The sequence below is a fragment of the Alternaria arbusti genome (assembly GCF_024043155.1).
Source record: "Alternaria arbusti strain BMP 1465 chromosome Unknown scaffold_8, whole genome shotgun sequence".
Taxonomy (NCBI): domain Eukaryota; kingdom Fungi; phylum Ascomycota; class Dothideomycetes; order Pleosporales; family Pleosporaceae; genus Alternaria; species Alternaria arbusti.
Window position 1 is genome coordinate 322,532 of NW_026249948.1, and position 20,807 is coordinate 343,338.

Below are 20,807 nucleotides of genomic sequence, written 5' to 3' on the forward strand. Positions count from 1 at the left end.
AGAAAGAGATTGGAGCCCAGTAGCATGACGATAACTAAACAAGTGGGCGGGTGGCATTTGTAGCACCCGTACCAGGCTCGCCTCTCGCTATAGATACAGATCCGTGTCCGGAATCACGGAACTTCCATCCCCATACCAACGAATACTGTACCTGCAATTGATGTACTGACTGTCCGCAGCGGACGTTAAGTCATGCAAAAGACTTGATTCAGAAAGAGGGGTCTGCACAAAACAGTTCCACAACACATGGTGGCGTGCATGCGTCTCATGCCCCACTCTTCCTTCCGGTATACCAGTATCTCGCCCAGTGAACTGATGTTCTATCTTCAACAATCACTGCAGGGTCATTTACCCGGTATCTGGGATTCTTTCATCAGCAGTGCGCACTTGTGCTTGCAGGCCGAAGTGTCTTCAGGCAAAATGTGCAATATACGCACTGCTAGTAGTCATCGACCAAGATCGTGCTTGTTGAACGCACGCGCGTTTGGCTTCAGATGCGGAGAAATCCCTTGTCCCAACCCTCACTGTTCTAGCGTTGATGTGATGTGTGGTGAAGTTTTGTTGCAGGGAATGACGTTGCCAGAGGTCGTGTAAGGGGTCCGAGGATAATACTTCCCCATTGTCCGTAGCTTTAGATCGTTGCAGTATCCTAGATTTGCGCTAACAACATGAAACGATAGGCAGCAGACACTTCAAGTCAAAGCTGTCAGCTATGCGGAAGCTGGACGCCTTGAAGCCAGAAATGGTCGATCTGGAGAGTGTCAGACGCTTTTCTGGATGGCGCACTTGCATCGTGATAGCCTTCACTATGCTATTGGGAGACAAGTGCGTTGTTTTACCTGGCACCATATCGCCGTGTACTGGTTTACTACACGCTGCTATGGCTGTCATAATCTCAATACACTTTGGGGAATGCAGCGAATCGGTATCGCTCCGCTGATGCTTAGCGTGCGTCGCCTTTATCTGTCCGAGGCTCAATGGCAAGATGCTAACCAGAACAGCTACAGTTTGGGGGCGTCATCAAGATCCCACATTCCTGGCCCACTAGCTGAAGATACTATCGGAGACCCACGGACCTGGATCAGAGATCTCTTTGTAGATCGAAGCCCTACAATCTCGCTCCAACGTGCACTAGATACATCGCTAGGACTAACATCATCTTCCGCACGCGACAAGCGAATCCAGCCCTCAGCGGAATTGTCGCCGTGTAGTGTAAGGGTCATGTTTGAACATTTCAAAGGCACCATCGTTGCTTGCATGGGAGGTTATTGTTTATGACAGCTTAGTGCGTCGCACGTGTTTCGCATTCGCGTTGATATGCAGATTCGCGACCATGGTAATCTAGGTAGAGTCCGCTGTAAATTTGTCACTTCCCCATGTTGAGCGGACAATTTCCCACTGTCTCTTACGCGCTAAGTGCACGTTCGCTTTCAGTCGAGTGATGTCTCTGTTGCGACCTCGGCAGCTGACGGTTGCCAATTAGGACTGGTTCCTGCATGTGACTAAGCTGCGCGAGCCGCAGATCGCCGGCTCAGCCACCTTTGACCCTTCTTTCCCAGCTGAGATCGGCTTCACCTGCCCTTCGCACACATCTGCTGCCACTCGCGCCGCAAAATCAATATTTCGGACGGCCAGGGTAGGCGATGCGACCGCTACGACTTGCCCTGACTGTAGCACAGCATGACGCAGTCGTGCAGTATTCTCAGAAATCGACGAATTCGCACTCCGACATCACTCTCTAACATCACTATTCAACAGTCAACATCACAAAGTGACATCCTGACAGCTCCCGTCTAGATGGATCATCTACTTCCCGTCAACTAATGCTGCCAAGCGCCATCGGCTCGGAGAACATCGCTCGTGGCCATATACGCGGATCAGCATGCGAAAGAGAACCCGGGACAATCAAGATCTCTTGGCACGGGAACAAGAGTCTAACGCCGATCCGGCCTTCGGTTGCCATCAGCCGCAGTCGGTGCTGATCCTGATCGTCTGTTTCCTGGGAGAGCGCCCCACAGAAGTCGTTGACAACTCGGTAGACCGTAGACACAGCCACAATGCCGCCTGGCATCCCTTCTTCAGTTGCATCGCGTACCCGAAGATCAAGCACCGAGCAAATTTTCGCTACGAGTATTGCAGACCTGTTTTACGCGACAAAACTACACCCTGTCGGCGCAAACTAACGACGATGGCCTTCTGCATTTGGACCTGCGTGACAGCGCACCTGCATCCATCGTCTGGGACTCTGTCCCCACCGTCACCGGCCGGTGAGCTCTACGCTTGTCATCCTCTAACCACAAGCTCCAGGGGTGCACGAGATATCACTACTATATCTTGTTGGTGCATGATGGCTGCAATTTGAGTGCAAGTCGTGTGCATGGTACCGTCGTCTCTCTATTCCAGACCTGGCCAGCCTCGAAGCACTGGCTCGGGATGTAAGGATGGTCGGTGCCGTCTCCGTTTCGCAACCAAATTACCTGCAGTGGCTTCAACGCTAACACGTGGCTCGTTCGGAACACCTTCGCGGAATGATGTGATAGCGGGAAATGGTGTAGTTAGCACAGGGTTCCGACAGGCTCCGTTTCGGGGCATTTTCTCACACCTTGGTACGTCAGATGTGTCGAAACGGATCACTAGGTGCTCTAACGCCAACCTTAATTCCAGCCAGGCCTGGCAGGACCTACCTCTCCTGGTCACAAGGTAGACCCCCGCTACACTTCAAACATTTCGAACAACGACAATCGTTGTAGATGAAGAACCTTACTATCGGCTCTCCTTTACTATGCAGGTGTCGACATCGTATCCTAGATGTCTAGGGAGGGAGAGTGTCTGCAACCACAAATGACGAACAACACCCACGGCTTGTGAGAAATGACGTCAGGCATCCATACGAGTATACGAGATCGAAACCACGCTCTTCATCTAGCGAGATCTCAGCGCAACGTCCCCCGCCGTCACTGTCAACGGGTCTCGGAAACCTCGCCTATCGCGGTACATCAGAATTGAAAATTCGCAATGTAACTGTGTATCCTGTTGCATGCCGCAAAAGGGTAAACACCGGGCTGAGCAGAAACGCTCATTGCTCCGGCGCACCTCATTCGTGCGCCTCGCTCGAAAAGAACCCACCATCAATCCACATCGCCACCCCCGGCCGACAGCGTACTGACAGCATGTAATGGCGGAGTTGCGCGATACATCACAAGGTTTTAGGCGTGACATCTGTCGCTCTTTTTTGCTTCTCCCGTACCGTTGGCTGTGCAGTGTAGATCAAGAGTTGCTTCTCTGTCTTTCTGGGCACGCGAGTCCGGCCAAGCCTGGCGGAGATGCCTCCGCAACGCCTCGGTACAAAGAAAGGGAGAGCTTTTAGGTAAAGGCGTTCAGCTGCGTATAGCTGCTGCAATTAAGGCGTATGCGTTCAGGCGAGCATCGCCGGCTGAGGGTGTGGTGCTCTACTTTCAAGTCCAGAGCCACCTTTCTTGCTTCCTTTTTCGATCTCTAGGTGGTGATCTCTTCGACTGCATCTCCGGCGTCGTTTGCAGAGGGGGCTGTGTGCATGATCCAAACCCCACGAGTTTTGGATGCCACTATTCGCAACTATGCATTACAGCATTAGAACAACACTTGACGTCGTTTGATGAGTAAACGCTTCAGGCGGGTACAGTGCCCGCACGTGGTCGACCGACACCATGGGGTAGTGCGACTTGTATATTAGCGCGATTGATTTGTTTCAGAGATGTGATATCGATTCTTTATTAAGTGTACATACGGAGCGGAAAGCCATTCATTCACCCCGGGCCTTCTCTCGCGGCCCAAGTCTCGATGCACTAGTTTAGCCGTAGCTCTTGGTAGCGTTAAGTACCTCTTCTAATCATCTGTGAACAAACTCTGGATTCTAGAATCAATACTGCTTGTAAAGGCGATCGTGATGAGGAGTCTGGCTACAAGCCTCGGCTTGTATTATGTGACTTGTACGTATCTTTTACATCGTTGATCTTGAAAGAGAGCAATCTAGCCTCTGCAATAGCATCGCTTGGCCTACGTGCAGCTTCTCGGCCTTGAATCGATGCATGATTATGAATGTATGTGTAATAATGATGTGAGAATGGCTACAGATCCTGACAGATCATTTCTCAGATACTAATGAAGTCCGTTGCTGACATGGGTTAGACATAGAGCAGCACATGCAAATGCATACTAGTCATATCGTAGGAACACCTATGTACACATTATTGCTGGATGTATTGTGCCGGATACATCTGCCCAGGCATGCAGTATACGCATCCGTGTATCAGCCTAAACAGAAGACGAGAGAGCGTAACGCGATATCTTGAGATACGAGAAAGGACCGAAGAGTCGACGTTGACTTTAACCGTTATCTGTACAGTGTCAATACATGCTTGTATCCTCCAGCCTTCCCTATCAAGAAGCCCACGTGCTCAACTCCCGTTTTTGTCGTCCCCTACCCGTGAATCCATTTTCATTCTGCGCGTTCACAGATAGCTCGGAGGAGCTCGATCCACTGTCGGACGTCAGGAAAGGTCATTGAATCCATGGGAGACTCAGTCAGTACCACTCCTTCGCGAAGCCAATTCCCCCTTTCAAAATCTCTGAGCAGCTCCGCGCCCGCGAACAGCTTCGCGGCCTGTTCCAATGCGGCCCAACCCTCAGGCTGCGAGCGTACCCACGGTCTCGGCCTCAGACATATCAAGCTAGTCGCTACCGGTAGTGAAAGATGATCGTAAAGATCCGCGATGTTTCGTATCTGCTTGATCTCGTCAGAGTTTTCCAGCTCGTCTTCTGGAAAAGGAATTGGAGGCTCGTTGAACATCTGTTTGCGTAAGTCAATGCCGAAGTCGAGTTCATCCCCCTCCACTACCCCTAGCTCGGGAAAAACATTCGCCAGACCAGCCGACATCAACGTCTTGTACGATACTGCCTTGTATCCAATGCCTCTGATGGAGCCATGGGCCATGTACTCATGAAGCCCACCCTCGTAATATAGGTGCGGAACATGCCATACGAGGACCTCTCCATCCAGCTGCCGTGTGTCGATGACAGCGACGTGGGGGTCGTGCTTTGCGTCTATGGACTTAGCATAGTAGAGCGCTAGATGAATGGACCCAGTCCATGAGCTGAACTCGGAGCTGAGCCAAGGCCTTTTATCGTTGCCATAATGCGTTGCCACCATTCTGTAAAGCTCACTTTCTGGCTTCTCGTAGAACGTCCTTTCTGGCGCTTCCTTCATGAAGCCGTGCGGAATGATTTCCTTGATGCTGTTAGTCGCGAGTTCTGGTCCTCCGCCACTTTTGCTGCTCCAAGTGCGGAATAGGAATTGGGGGACGTTGTTCTATCGGAGGTCTTCAAGAAGTTAGTTAAGAGCGTTACAAGATAGTGTAGTGAAGTACCTTAGAAAAATGCCTTGCGAACACCAGTAATTGGCTCGGTGTTGCTTGCTTCCAGCATGATCGCCTAGGTATGGTGAGTTTTGGTGAATTTGTTGAGGCGAAGAGTTAGTTGAAGATGGGTGTTAGGTGGTAGAAGACGGTTCAGCGATTGTTGGATATGGTAATAAGTCTGGTAGCTGCTTTTCTTAATAGTCTTGATTTTAGTCGCTCTTATTGTCCTTGCGTCACAATAGCAAAAGACGGAAGGTTTTAATTTTCAAGTAAGTGAGGTGAAGGCGACAGTCCATCCTCCAGTCACCAAGAGTTCTCCGCCTGGGTGCTAGGCAACGACTATCTGTGACACAGCAACTTCGATACAGATTTCGACCGCATCAAACGATGTTAGGGTTTATTGTTCTATTCGGAGTTTTGAGAAGTTTAGCTCACGCTGAATACATCATAATTCGATGTCTACAGTGCCATCTCATGTATTGGAAACAAGGCCTCCAATGGACGCAAGCAACGCTACCTATGTTCTAGACATATACCTCCTAGTCTCCAACTACGCAAGTAATATATCCAGGAAATCATCTCACTCTTTGCAGCAAGCTTCAAGACAGACTGAACGTACGTTTTCGAAGTGCACGGATATGCCTGCCTCCAGCAGCCGACCAAAAATCTGCACTCCAGCCTCTTTGTAGTCCTTTACTCGCTGCTTCGGGTCGTTATCGAAATCGAGAGATATTCTTTTCAAGCTGCGCAGCTTGCTGCGGTCATCCAGAACTCCCGAGATCCACTCTATCACAGCGGTAGTCGGATCAGCCACATTAAGGTACTCTACATTCGGCGGCAGCGCCTCGAACGGATGGAGAGGGGAACATTCGTAGGGGGTTGAGTTGATGAGAACACTTTGCGGAATGGATAGGCGCTTTATTAGAGTGAAACGTTGCAACGATCGCGATGGTCGGAGGTAGTCGATCTGTTTAGAATCTCCGGTGTCAGAGCACTTTAGATCCAGCTCTTCCAGAAGATGTGAGGCAGGGATCAGCGGATCGATGATGATGGAACTCGTAAATCCTTGCCCAGGATAGCATATGCGTTCCCGATTGTAGGTGGCGTAATATAGGTTGTCGTACTCATAATAGCCGTAAGAAAACCCAATACCACCACTCATGTTGTTATAATGTTCTATCCAATTGGTAAAACATAAGTGCAAAGACCTCAGGGCGGGGAGCCGTTGGAAGAAAGGCGAGAGGTCTTGTGTATTGGCTGCCTGGTATTCGTAAAGTATTGGGCGATGTAGAGTCAAGGTAGTGATACCATGGAGTAGGATAACTGGTTCTTTGTCCCATGCTATGGGCCCTGTACAGTCGAGTTCCAAGTGTAGCAGTTTTGGAAAAGTAGACCAAGACCTGTCCATTTCTCCCCAAGCAACAGATAGCCGTCGGAGGTGTGGAAGAAGCAAAGTACCAGGAGCAGTAACAGCATGCCTTTCGGCTATGCCAGGGAACGTCAGACTCAGGCTCGGCGGCGTCATGAAATCCTGGTTATCTCCAGAACAGAACGTGAGATTCTGCAGCTGATCTGTCAACACCAGCAATAGGCCAATGCAAGCATAAAGATCGCCGTCTTTGACTCTGCTAGCCCACTTCATCTGATCGATAGGCCAAGAATGTGTCGACTTTATTGCGTGTGTGACGACCTGGTCCCAGGAGTCATCATAGCCTACAGCCGATCTGTAAACGTGCTGAGGACCACGATATCCCGTTATTTGTAAAGAGCGGACCTTCTTAGCGAGATCTGGCCTTTTTACTAAGGTTCTGAGGAGTTCCGGAAGAGACTGGTAATGCGTCCTGAGACTAATGGAAGTGTGAAGAGCTTCTTGCGGGATGTCGCGGAACTGGCGTGCGGTTAGAGCTAGGTCTTTGAGATCGGGTGGCTGAAGGCGTAGCGCGATATCGAGCAGGAGCTCGTCAGGTAGGCTCTTAAGCTGAGCCATGATCGTGCTTCGAAACGGCAGTATCGATTGCGAAGTTGAGTTGATGGTGGGGACAGGTCGGAGATGGAACGGAGATCGCAGCTCAGATAGCAGGTCAAAGTTGAGTGTGAAGGAAGCAGGCGTAACTTTCTCCTTTCACTTCGTCATAAGTAAAATTGCATCAGACTTCAAGTCTGACTGTTGAATAGTCGCGCAGAAACTAAACCTTGGTATTACCCTGGCAATACCACGGTACTTTGATGAGTAATGCGATGACATGTAGATGATGAGCCAATAACAACTCCCGCAACACAAGCGACGCCCATGTCTCCAAAGACCACCGGCGCCTCATCAATGGACATTGATACTCGTTACTTGTGGCGGCAGATACACGTCGTAGTCGCGCTTTCTACTTTTGAGGAGGGTGGTCTCTAGATGCTGTGCTGAGGACTTGCCACGGAGAAAAGGCGCTGCAGCAGGAAATGGGATGGCATTCACGTTGGACGGCGATGGTAAACTTGGTCTTTTCGTATTTCTTTGGCCTAGCGCGCCGGCCGTGAGTTCCGAGTCTAAGCATCAGTACCCTGGAACATGTTGCCCACGCTCGTCTCAGACTTAACAGCATCCTCATGATAATGCGAACCCGCCGAGGTAACCGTAGTGTCCAATTCTTCCAGACGCCTCAAATCCATAGGCGCAGCCAAAAGCGGAATGACGTAAGGATCGAAAGTCTTCCAGTAAGGGTTGTTAAGGTGGTATTGCTGGGACTGCCGCGAGCGTTAGTTTGTCACGGGATCGATAGACGGTCTTTTCTCGGATCGTGAGTGAGCGTGCATCATCTTCGGAGTTGGAGGCATGCGCCAAAACATCCTCCTCCAACATCTGCTCATACGCAAACCAATAAAAGCCCCCCCCGTCCATTATCATGAAGCGAACCAAAAAGAAGATCAAACTTACAGATTCCTTCAAGTACCGCTCAACAATAGTAAACTTCCTCTTATCCACCGTATCCTGCATAACGAACCAACTCAGCGTCTCCTTATCCTTGCTGTACACCTGACTCGCTTCCACAAGCTTAGCACTCAGCTTGCTGATGCTCTCCTGGTCTTCCTTGGCGAGGAGGTGAACGACGATTGTGTAGACCATTTTGGCTTCTCTTGTTCCTTTCTCGTTCGTTGTGTTGCTGTGTTGGTGTGGACACTGGCGATCAAGCTTTTCGCTTCGCTTGGAAAATGGAGTTTGCGTACGTAGTTGAGTACCAGAATGGGACCGTATGACAGAGAAAAGAGAAGAAGATTTAAACGTCGCGACAAACAACAGTAGATTTTTCTGCATCGGTGATGCTGTTTTTGCGGCCTAGTGACGTATCACCGCGACGGAACCCCGCAGCTGAAAGTGGAGTTCGGCCGATCTGCATGCCTTCCTTCCCACGCTACAAGCAACACCAAGGAACGGAAGGAGCGCGCAGCCGCAACATCCCCAAAAAGCAAGGGAAGGAGCACAATGAGTGTCTTCGTAGGCGCGGGATGTAAGGCCGACGATAACGCGTAGCCACGTGGGGACGTGGGACACGGGATGGAAGCACCACCACCAGCACACTAAGCACAGCAACCAAGATTTTTTGAACTTGAAGATCAATTACACATCTAAACAACGAGGGAAAACAAGAACAAGGGTGCCTCCCAACACCCCGCCCCATTCTCCCTCATCTATGTCGTAACTAAACTGATAAGCTAAAGAAGGGGGGAATTTGCGAAAAGACAACGCAGTCGCACCGTAGCAACGCTAAAGTTACACCATCATCACCATTCCCAATTCCACCCAGAAAATTTGGAAAAAAACACCACCCCATATGCTATGCCATGCCGTTAAAGCGAATGATAATCGAAAACATGGGTACTACTATGCCCTGCTGAGCATCTTGAGCACCTCCTCCTTCTCGCTCGTGGGCAGGGTGCTGAGCAAGCTCATGACACCCTTGAGACCGCCCTCGCGGTCCTTGCGCATGAGCTGCGCGATTTCGAGCGCAATGCCATCCGTCTTGAGTTGCTCAATCTTGTCGCTGACGAGGGGCCTGTTCTCTTCGTACCAGGTCGCGACGGCCATGTCGTCTTGCTCCCAGTTGGGGATGTTGGACAGGTGCTTCAACATCTCGAAGCCGCGGCTGCGGGTGAGCGGGTTGGCCATGGGGTTGTCGTGTGTGGGCGAGGCGGCAGCAGCGAACTTCTTCAGGATGTACTCCTCGTTGAGACGGCGGCGGAGGCGCCAGTAGAAGAAGCGGCGGGCGTTTTGCCATCGCAGGGCTTGTCGGATGACACCCTTGGCTTGCATGCGGCCGGAGCGGTCGTGCAGATCGGCGAATTGAAGGGCGATTTGACCGTAGACAGGTAGAAGCTTCTTCTCGCGCTCGGTCATTTGGGCCTTGATTTCGCTGAGCTCGGACTCCGGTGTTGCCTTGTCGTTCAGCTTGCGCTTGAGAGCACCGTAGGTAGGGTCGTTGCGGGCCATAGTGTCGAGTTGACGTTCCCGACGGTACTTGATACCGACGATACCTTCGGGTTCGAGCACACCACCACGCGAGTCCTCGTCAGCGTACATCTCCATGAATTGAGGGTTGATAGTGGGATCAACGACGACCCAAGATCCACCACGAAGCTCGCCGTACGGAGGAATGTAGACGAAGATGGGCTGTTCGAACTTGACGAGGGCATCGACAATGTAAGAACCGTACTTGAGGACCTCGTTGTACATGTCGCGCTGACCACCGGAGAAACCACGCCAGTTGGCAAGAATCATCAACGGCAGTTGCTCACCGTTGTTGAAGTCCTTGATAGCCTGAGCAGTCTTGAAGGCGGAGTTGGGGTACCAGACACCACCAGCCTCGGATGTGACCTGTTCGATGGAGTCAGGGTTGGCGGGATCAGCAGGTGTAACGTTCTCGACCGAGCGTGTCTCAACACCGATGACACCAATAGGAATGCCACCGAGGCGAGCACGACCGACGACAACCGTCTTAGCCCAACCACCAAGAGTCTCAACGAACGAGCCGCGATCGAAAAGACCAGACTGGAAACCGTCTTCGTCCTCCTTTCCGGCGATGAGATGCCTGACATCGTAGGCTGACTTGCCAGGTGGGTAGTAGGTGATGTCGCGGTCCCAGTTGTCGGCAGATGGCGAGATCGGGACGGGGCTGCCCTTCTTGTCGGGTACGTATGACAGCCATTGGACGATCTTGGAGACACCCTCGAAGTCATCATCGGCAGTCGAGTGTGAGACACCGTTTCTGTACATGATCTGGGTACCACCAAGCTGGAGGTTCGAGGTGTAAACTTCACGACCAAGCAGCTTGTTGATGGCCTGTGCACCGGTGAGGATGATTGGCTGTCCTTCAATCTGGATGGCACGCTGACCAAGGCGGACGAGGTAAGCACCAATACCTATTTAGCGTTAGTAGACGAATTTGGACATCGTGAAGAAGATACATACCAACTGAGCGGCAAGTCACCAAAGTGATGGTGAAGATGTCCTCGTACGCCCTCGATGTCTCACCAGCGATGAGACCAGAACCACGGAGCGACTCAACACCAAGACCATCCTCAGCACCAATGACAGTAGTGATCTTGTAGCGGTTCTCGCCATCGACCTCAACCTTCTCGCAGATGACATCATTGCGCTTGCCATCAACGAAGTGCTCGTACTTCTCAGGTGTCAGGTAGAGGTAGTCGAAACCAGCCTCGGGCTTGTCGGCGTCCTTCCATGCAACAGAGAAGTGAGGAATGAGCTCCTCAGCAAGACCGATACGAGCACCAGAGTTGGCAGAAAGGTAGATTCGCGGAATGCCAAGCTTGCGTGCAAGCTCAGAGCACTTGTGGAAGAAGTTGTCTTCCGCTGGACCGAAGGAACCGATCTTGAAGGTGATGTCGTTGGCGATGATGATGAAGCGACGACCACGGGGGTACTCAGGTGTCTTTGCGGTGACCATCCATCCGACCATACCAATAGTGTTGTGGCCAGGGTCACGGTTGACCTCAGCCAGGTTGTCAGTGTCGTCAAGCACCAACTCGTAGTACTCGAGGCACTCTCCCTTCGCCGGCTGCCTGTCACGGAGGAACGAGTGCTTCTTGATAGCCTCGATCCAGCTGTTCTCGGTCGCCTGGCGGAAGAGCTCAGGGAAGTCGTACACGTACTGAGTACCCATGAGATGAGCCTTGTACCTCTTGGGCTGCAGCGCTCCCTTGGTGGGGTAAGGAGTCGAGACGGGCTGGAGGTGAAGAGCACCAATCTTGGTGGTTCCGCCAATGCTGTGGAAGAGCCATTTGCCAGCCTTCTCGGACTTGCGCTCAGCGTACATCTCAACCTGGATGACGTATCCGGAGGTGTTGGTGATGATGACACGAAGAGGATAAGGAATGCCAGTGGCGGGGTCGGTGACAATGATGCGGATCTCAGCACCCGTGACACGGAGACGCCAGAGTCGTCGACCGAAGCGCTCCAAGAAACCGCCAATAGCCTCCTCAACCTCCGTGGGGTTAAGAGGGAAGACGTGCGAGAAGTTGATGAAGATGTGGTTCATGTCAGCCTGCGAAGTGCCAACAATCTCCAAAGCATCCAAAATGTCAGTCATCAACCTGTCAGTCTCGGAGACCATGTACTCCGCGGTGGGGATCTCCTCGCGAAGACGGCCAGATCGGACGACAGCCCTCAAGAAGTAGCGCTTGTCGCTCTCGGCGCCCTTGCCAACAGCCTCGTAGATGTGAATGTTGCGGTTCTCGGTGAACACAGGTTTGATGTCGAACTTGGAGAGTCTGCCAAGCTCAAGCTGGAAGGCAAGAGCAGGCTCGACGTGACGAATACTGGCGTCTTCCTCGTATGTGGGTCCACGGAATGTGTAGTAGCCGGGGTAAGTTCCGTCCTTGTGACCGCAGATGAATGAGATGCGGCGGATGCGGCGGGACAGAAGCTCCTGCTTGAAGTCGTCGACAATGGGCAGAATGCGCTCGAGGATCTCCTTGTCATCACTGCCTTCAATGTCGCGGACAGCAATGTTCAGAACACCAGTAAGCTCGTCAGTGTGCTTGGGCTCGTTTACTCCAGTCGTAGGAGTGCGCTTCAGGGTAAGACCCTCCCTCAGGCCAATACCGCCCTTCTTCTCCTTGCCGAGGTTGGGGAAGATGTCGAGCGCCTTGCTGATGAGCTCGTCCGCGTCATCGAGGTACTCAACTGGGACGACGACACCCTTTCGGGTGGGCTCGCCCTCGAATCGGTTTTGCCAAGCAGTCATATCGCTGAGTGACTGAATGCGAGGAGGACGCTCGAATCCTGGTGTGCTGGGAGTACCAGGCTCAGAAGGCTCAACGGCGAGACCGTATTCAGCCTCACCAACCTTGCGCAGGATGAAGTCCCAGGACAGGAAGCATTGCTGCTCGCCTTCGTTGTGGTAGTTGATGTTCTGGAGTTGGTACGCGCGGTAAGCTCGGCGAGTGTATACCTCAAGCGCAGCAAGAGCGACATATGGGTCTGAGTGAACGAAGAACTGGGTCAGAACGTCGAACACAGTGTACCTGGAGTCAACAACCTCCTTGATGACTTCGAAGTTGGGCTCGCGGTGGTCCCAACCGCTCTCGCCGTAACGGGACTCAACGACGGAAGAGCGCAAGATGTGCTCCATCTGCGAAGTACGCTCCTCAAGCGAAGGCATAGCGCACTGAATGAGCACCTCACGCGCCTTGAGGGAGACCTTGGCCGTCTGCCTCGACTCAAGCTCGGTGAGCTTCTTAAGGGTGTCCTTGAAGTATTTGGCAATGTTGCCGACACCGGGCTTGTTGGGTCGGTAGAAGTCCAGAATGGCGAGGACAAGGTTGTTCTTCGCGCCAACCTTGGCGTGAGAGAGAACAGTCTGTACGACACTCATGATGTTGTCGCGGTTCTCGTCACGGAGCTTGAGGATGACTTCCTCATCACGCGATGTGCGAGACGAGAAAAGCGACTCAACAGACCAGTACATCTCCAGGAGCTTGATCATGACACTGTACTCGTGCGCCTTGAGGCCTTCAGAGTAGCGAGTGATGACATCAGAAAGAGGCTCCAATGCGGCCTTCAGAAGCGCAACATCACCCTTGGCGACGTTCTCTTCAACGAACTTCTGGAAGGCCTTGTTGAGGGCCTTGCCAGGGAACTCGAGGTTGCGGCTGTGGGCCTTCTCAACGATCTGCGAGAAGGTAGCATCGAGCTTCTGAGGCATACGGGCGTGGAGAGCGGAGGCCTGTGCGTTCCACTCGCCATATGGCAGCTCGGGGTCGCGGAGGACATCGACCAGCTCCTTCAGAGTGCTCTGCATGATGACCTGGTTGTCGAAACCCTGGAAGATGTTTTGCAGGATGTAGTACAGGTAGACGAATCGCTGCGGTGGCTTGGCTCCTGGCACTTGAGGAGCACCCAACTCGGGAAGCTGGCCGGTGAAGTTCTGGGCCGACTTGACCTTGGAAGGGTCATCAAGAGCTAGGACACCGAGAATGTCACCAGCCTCAAGAACGGCTCCTGGCTGCTTGATGAGGTTGACCATACCAGCCTCTTGGGCGATGAGAGGCATGTACATCTTCATGACCTCAACTTCAGCGAAAGGCTGGCCCTGGCCAACATGCTCGCCGTTCTCAACGAGGAACCTGACGAGCTTACCGGGCGATGGTGTGCGCAGCTGGGTGGGGTCGTTCTCCTGCTCGAGAAGGCAGGTCTTGCCGTCAACGGAGAGACGGGTGGCGCCGACCTCCTCCTTCCAGTAGACGTTGTGAGACTTTCCACTGAGCAGAATCAAGAGACCGCCATCAGCAAGTGCCCTGACGCCGACTGAGCATTTGGTGCCGTTGACGAACAAGGTGAAGCTGTCAATGGTGGATTTGGTCGCAGTGAACTTGTAGCGGTAGCCCTCGTAGATGAAGTCTACAGGGAAGACCGTCTTCAAGACGTCCTTGGAGGGCACCTGACCCTTCTCCAAGCTGGTCTTGTACTCGTTGACGCACGCTTCACTTGCAACATGGGCCTTGGTGACAGCACCGCAAATGACAGCGATCATGGTGTCAGGACGCTCAGCAGTCAGCTTCTTAGAGATGAGCTCGTCGAGCCAGCCAGTTGTAATGGTGTTATCCTCGAAAGCAGGAGTCTCAAGCAACTTGATGAGATACTCAACAGTCGTGCGGAAGTCACCACGAATGCTCAATTCCTTGAGCGCAACAACCATGTGCTTCCGCGAGGCCTGTCGGTTCTCGCCATAAGCGAAGATGTGACCGAATTGCGAGTCGGAGAAGCTGTGAATACCACCAGCGGAGCTGACGGAGAAGTAACCCCAGACGTTGGAGCTACTCCTGAAGTTGAGGTCGTGAATAGTACCACCGGAAGGCTTGAAGCCCTCGTCTGGGTCCTCAGAGGTGATACGGCAGGCCGTGCAGTGGCCCTTGGGAGTGGGGCGACGCTGGCTCTTGGCACTGCCTTCGCTGGAGAAGTCAAAGTCGATGGTAGAGCTCGCGTGCGGGTCCGCACCGTACAAGAGACGAATGTCACGGACACGGTGCAGTGGGAGACCCATGGCAATCTGGAGCTGGGCAGCTGGGAGGTTCACGCCCGTTACCATTTCCGTGGTAGGATGCTCGACCTGGAGACGGGGGTTCAGCTCGAGGAAGTAGAACTTGTCGTCCGAGTGCGAGTAGAGGTACTCAACGGTACCTGCAGAGACGTATCCGACGAGGCGTCCGAGCGAGACGGCAGCCTTCTCCATCTCCTGGAAGGTCTTTGAGCCAGCAACTGTTACCGGTGCCTCCTCAATGATCTTCTGGTGACGTCGCTGCACCGAACAGTCACGTCCGAACAGTGAGATGTTGTTGCCGTACTGGTCAGCCAGCAGCTGGACTTCCAAGTGGCGCGCGCTGCCCGCCAGCTTCATGATGAAGATGGGCGATCCGGGGATTTCAGAGGCAGCCGCCTTGTACAGCTGCTCAAAGTCCTCCTCGCGCTCGACCTTTCGGATACCCTTACCGCCACCACCCTCCGAGGCCTTGACCATAACGGGGAAGCCAATGGCCTTGGCCTTCTCCAGACCCTCTTCCCATGACTTTGTGCAGCCCTTGTCGTAGACGTGGTCCTCGACTGTGACGATGCCGTGCTGGTCGACCTGGACCTCGTCGACGCCGGTTCCCGACCAGGGGATACACGGCACCTTGGCGTGTTGTGCGACGATTGTGGACGAGATCTTGTCACCGAGCGAGCGCATGGCCGACCCGGGAGGGCCGATGAAGACAATCTTCTTGGGCGAGGCGGCGAGCGATTCGGGCAGCTTGGGGTTCTCCGAGGCGTGTCCCCTAGACGCAAAAAGTCAGCCATGAGCCCTCATCCGACGGGTGCTGGGCTGTATACGCACCATCCGGCCCAGACGGCGTGCACGTTCATGCGCTCGGCCACATCGACAATTAGCTCGACGTTGGCGTAGTTGTTGTTGTTGGTACCGCCGGGTACCTGCATAGTCGCCGTTAGCCACGCATCGCTCGTCGCCGCTGTCTGGGGGAGCACGTACCTCGACGTATTGGTCTGCCATGCGGATGTACTCAGCGTTGGCCTGCAGATCCTCGGGCGTCGCCATGACGGTGAACTGGATCGCCCGCTCATCGCCGAATGTCTCGTACGCCCATTTCCGCACCGAGCGGATTTCCTTGACTGCGGCGATACCGTTGTTTGCAATGAGCACCTGCGGGGAAGCCACTGGTCAGCGCGTCCGTTCTCAACACCACCACTTTTCTCACTGCTCTCCGCAGAGGGTATCGCTCACATTGGTAATGACCGTGTGTCCGTCGTGCGCCGCCACAAAGTCCTTGACTTTGCCCGGCGACGCTACCTTGAGGTTGTTCCCGCCGATGAAGTGCGGAGCAAGATCGAACTTGGCGGCGTAGGAGCTCGGGGCGCCATTAGCATCCCCGTTGACTCCGTTCTGTGCAGCTCCGGCCATGATGTGTGAAGGCAATCCCATGCACCGAAGAATTGGGATGTGGGGAGGAAGGAGCGAAGGCGAAGTTGGGTTGCGGTTCGGTGAGGGTCCGGTCAATTTTCCACTGGTAAGGGCAAGCTGGAGCTCGGCCTCTAGTGTCGAATGTAGATCTGATTGACCCGAAAACGACGATGCTCTGCAATCGACGTGTGCGTCTCTAACGATTCTGTCGGTGGGAGGGCCCGAGCAGACTATTAGTAGTGGACAGTCGTAGTGTCGGTGTGGAAGACCCAAAAGCAATCTTCAATGCCAGGAATTCTATGCGGCGCCGGGAGGAAGCACCAACAACGAACGCGTGGAGTTGAGCGAAGGAGGGACTAGTAGTGCGTACGAGGAGCAGTACAGCACAACGAGGTATATAGTATGTGGGAGGGAGGTGAATACAGCAGAGCAAGACGAGGGGAAATAGTCGCAAGCGTCCGGGAGCAGCTCACGTATGTATTAAATTTTTAGAGCCATAGCGGAACACCCCAATGCACTTCCCGAAGCACTGTTGAGCTATCGCATCGCCAGCGATGCCGAAGACGGCAAGGCCCTGCACCACGTCCCCCATAACGCCCCTGTCCATCCCTCTCGAAGCCACGGTAGACGACTCGGAAGCCCTTCGGAACCCGATTATGTACACACGACGGCTGGTCTACGGGCCAATTCACTACTTAGCTACGCTGACTGACTAGCCAGCTATCTGGATCAAGTCAAGATTGACGCGTTTTTTCACGATCGATGGGTACAGCATGTTGAGAGTTTGCTCGCCATGGCGGCATCTGTTCTAGGTCTGTTGGGAGCATTTCCGCATTAGTTGCTTGTTGCGAGACCCAACCCGAGCACGAGTACCTGCATGCCCATGTGTTGAGCCCTGGCTATCTCTCACCAACAGCTGGTCAAGCCTCCCGTCTGCCGTTGATCCGCTGACTGTTCAGGGTTGAGTTGATAGCTATCACCGCCACTTCAAACTTTACCCCTCTCCCAACACGTAGCTGCCCACCTAGATATCGTCTCAACATCTCCCATCTCACCTCTTCACCACCGCCGCCTCCCCACTCCACTAAGCCCTCACACCACCATACACCCATCTCCCAAAATAACCAAAAACCCGTCTCACAGTTGCCAAACCACGCCAGAGCAACATCAAGAGTAATGCTCGGGTCTCCTCCCCCGACACCTCCCACCGGACTCCGATCGCAGCCACCCAATCAGCGCCCAAAGCGGCCGCTCTCGGAACAAACATCAAGCACACGCTCAATTTAGCACACCGTAGATGACGCTGAAACAAAAAGTACCGGCTTCCATACAGCAGTCTAGTAGTCTACGACGGCGTGAGAAGCCGGGTAGAATTAATAAAGAAAACATGTCCCGCAGAGCATAGGTCGCAAACGTTGTGCTCAGGTACCGCCGCAGGGCAGCCGGCCAAAGCCCCGTAGTACTGCCGCCCGCATCTTTACAATAACGACTGCTAGTCTGGTAGCGACATCTGCGAGATAAAGCAAGCCAGGATGCCTATCCAGATAAAGCAAGCTAGATTCCGAAGGCGCGTTCCGAAGATCCAGGGTCTTGCGCGAGTAGTTGGTGCTGGTTCCTGCTTGGGTCAACGCGGCGGGACAGGCCGCCGTTTGACATCAGAATCGTACGATTTTCGACTACGCGACCACCAACGCCAATGCGGCTGCGCATGCATGCAACTTTACCCCAGATTTTCGTCCAGAACGAGCAGTCTACTCCGTTTGAAGTAAGGAGAGCACGTGAGATATGTAGTAGTAGTAGTATTTTGAGATTAAGATGTGAAACAAACAGAAGAGCTGATGTGCACAGAAACAACGGCGAGCCTAGCGGTGAATGGAATTCGGGGTATATTGGTTTCGAACAAAGGAAATCTGAATGTAAAAGTAATATGTAACTGCCCTCAAAGGAGCTGGGGACCTCTCGAGTTTCTTCATCTTCCCTATGTGCAACCATGCCTGACCAACCTGCACCAAACACCCCGTCCGTATCCCATGTCCCAAACTCTAGCACATATGCATCGCACACCCGACTCCAGAATGCATGAGGTATAGTGCCGTGAAAATCATGCACCAGAGATTGATCGATCCAGAGGTACACACGTGGTTCTGCGGGTCCTTTGACTTCCTACCAATGCGCCGTTCCTTCCTAGTATGATTCTTCCTCCGCCTGCGTCGACATCTTTCGTGGCCGAGCAGGAGGGGCCATGTCTCCGTTGTCCATGTTGTTGCTTGCCCTGCGTCCTGCACTTTGACGCCTTGGTATACCGCTTGGTGTGGGTATGCCTGTCTTCTCCAGTGTGAGTCGCCTGCCCATTGGGGTTGAGACGCCGCTTCCGTCGCTGTTGGCGTCTGTGTCCCGCCGCGACATTGACAACGAATGCGAATGGCCATGACCGCTCATAGAGCTCCTTGGCCTTGGCATTCGAGGCTCCGTTCCGCTGATAGACGAAGACGAATAATGTCCGAGTGGCGTTCGGGTGCTGCTTCTGCTTGCCGGCCGCTGTATTGCTGACTGCGACGACATGGATGCTCGGCTGGCGGGTCTGCTGCTGCTGGGGGGTTCGCGCGACGAGGTCGACATGCCGAATGACAGCCGGCTTACACCCGACTCGTAGGCGCCAGGGACTGACGAGCCCGCTGATGCGTGGGAGCTGCGCTTTCTGCCGCTCCTCAATGTGACGGTACTTGGCACGTGGTGTCCCATGGCACTGCCGTTTCGGGGGCTGGCTCGCGGTGGGGTCGTAGTTGGCGCAGGGAGCTTGGATCGCGCTGCGTGTACCCGTTCTTCGAGCTTCTGCATCTTACCAATCAGCCCTCGAACCTGAACGAGCGAGCCTGACCTAGGCAAACTTGGCGGCGGTGCAGCACTTCCAAAGCTTGGTCTAGGCGCTCGCGATGCGGGTGTAGTTGTTCGTATAGAGGGTGTCGCCCGCCCACTGGCACTTGTACTTGGGCGCGATGCTGACATGCTGGGCCCTCGCGAGTGCCTTGGGACTCGCTGATACAAGCCGGCGCGAGGGGTTGCACCTGGGTCCAGCGGCGCATACGAGTTCTTTCGCTTGGGCATGGGCGTCGAGGGTACGTATCTAGTCGTGATGGGTGCGTCGGACAGCGGCGGCGAAGGAGGAGTCGCGTCCGTGTGTAGGCCATCTGCTTTCGAGTGTGGTGGGGTCGAAGCAGCCGTAGGCGAGGAGACGGTGGTTGCTGTGGTCGATGCTTCTGAGACCGGCGAGCGTGGCCTGAGGGCATCGCCAGAGAGATGGTTGGATACCTTACGCACGTGGTGGTTCTCAATCGTCTCCTCGGCGATGCGCAGCTTCTCCTGCGTGATTTCCGCCTCTACCCGCAGGTCTGACAGTTCGTCCCTAAGGCGCTGTGTTTCTATCCGCAGTGCTTCTCGCTCCTGCTCTCCGATCTTGATCTCTTCTTCCAGCATGACGCTGCGCTCGATGGCTACGTTGTACTTGGATTCCACATCCTCGAGTGATGATGTCTGATGGCGTGCCTGGCGCTCGAAATCGTCGCTTTGTACTTCGATGTCGCGGAGTCGCATCTGGAGGGCGCGTTGGCTCTCGCGCATCGTGGTGATCTCCTTCTGAAGGGTGTTCTGCGCATTGTTGGCCTCGGCCTTGCTTTGCTTGTACTTTGTCTGTGGTGTCTTGTTAGTGACTGTCTGTTGGGCATACATCCGCCCCAACTGTGTCGGAGACGACGCACCTTCCACTCCTCAACCTCGAAACCCAGCTTCTCTGCCTTTTCCTGCAGCTTGCGCTCCCGCTTCTCGCTCTCCTCGACGTCGCGCTCGAGCTCGGCCTCTAGTTCCTTGCTTGATGCCTGAAACTCCTGCAGCTCCATCTCCAGCGTCTCGTACTGAGACTTGTAGTAAGCCAGCTCCTCCTCGAGGCTGCTCCATCCTCCCCGGCTCGGCGAAGACTGCGCTCCGGTGGTCGTCATGATGGCGGTGGGGGTTGGGCTGCGACTGCCAACAGCGTGCGGTGATCAGGGGAATGAGCTGGGCGGGGTGCAGTGACGAGACGTCAACACACAGCTGATCGGTCGCGGTCTATGTCGTCACCGGCGTCTACGACATAGGAAGCCGCAGCTGGTGGTGTGCGCGTGGGTTGCGGCTGCCCTCTTGGTGTCCGGGATGTTGACGATTCCGCTTTTGTCCAATGGCCGTGCTGTGAGTCGCCAGTCATGCGCCGCCGACTATCGGAAACTTCGAGTCGGTTCTTCGCGCTCGCACTGTCGCGCAAACAATAGTTGTCCTGTTCCTGTGCAGGTTAGTAGTTAGTCGCCGCTCAACTGCGGCATGCAGTCGAATGTGTCGCCAGGCGTCGTTGTTGATGATGGAGGCGCTGCGGGCGGAGCCAGGTGGTTAGCGCATTGGCCTCCAGGGCAACCGCTGCAACCAGCCA

The 20,807-nt window shown here is 54.0% G+C and overlaps 4 protein-coding genes across 4 annotated transcripts; all 4 read right to left on the reverse strand.

The window, feature by feature from the left end:
- Positions 1-4,477: 4,477 nt before the first annotated feature.
- On the reverse strand, positions 4,478-7,383 carry J4E86_006482 (uncharacterized protein; the record flags this gene model as incomplete). The annotated part of the gene is made up of 3 exons (XM_051447010.1): positions 4,478-5,347; positions 6,016-6,461; positions 6,855-7,383. 3 exons carry the CDS (start codon positions 7,381-7,383, stop codon positions 4,478-4,480), a joined length of 1,845 nt encoding a protein of 614 aa, XP_051301495.1.
- Positions 7,384-7,931: 548 nt separating this feature from the next.
- On the reverse strand, positions 7,932-8,508 carry J4E86_006483 (uncharacterized protein; the record flags this gene model as incomplete). Its single annotated transcript, XM_051447011.1, has 2 exons — positions 7,932-8,129; positions 8,320-8,508. The coding sequence occupies 2 exons, from the start codon at positions 8,506-8,508 to the stop codon at positions 7,932-7,934; spliced, it is 387 nt and encodes a 128-aa protein (XP_051301496.1).
- Positions 8,509-9,264: 756 nt separating this feature from the next.
- ACC1 (acetyl-coenzyme-A carboxylase) lies at positions 9,265-16,372 on the reverse strand (the record flags this gene model as incomplete). The annotated part of the gene is made up of 5 exons (XM_051447012.1): positions 9,265-10,799; positions 10,849-15,710; positions 15,770-15,864; positions 15,923-16,093; positions 16,175-16,372. The coding sequence occupies 5 exons, from the start codon at positions 16,370-16,372 to the stop codon at positions 9,265-9,267; spliced, it is 6,861 nt and encodes a 2,286-aa protein (XP_051301497.1).
- A 2,080-nt stretch (positions 16,373-18,452) lies between these two features.
- On the reverse strand, positions 18,453-20,343 carry J4E86_006485 (uncharacterized protein; the record flags this gene model as incomplete). The annotated part of the gene is made up of 3 exons (XM_051447013.1): positions 18,453-19,183; positions 19,417-20,038; positions 20,107-20,343. 3 exons carry the CDS (start codon positions 20,341-20,343, stop codon positions 18,453-18,455), a joined length of 1,590 nt encoding a protein of 529 aa, XP_051301498.1.
- Between the last annotated feature and the right edge of the window lie 464 nt (positions 20,344-20,807).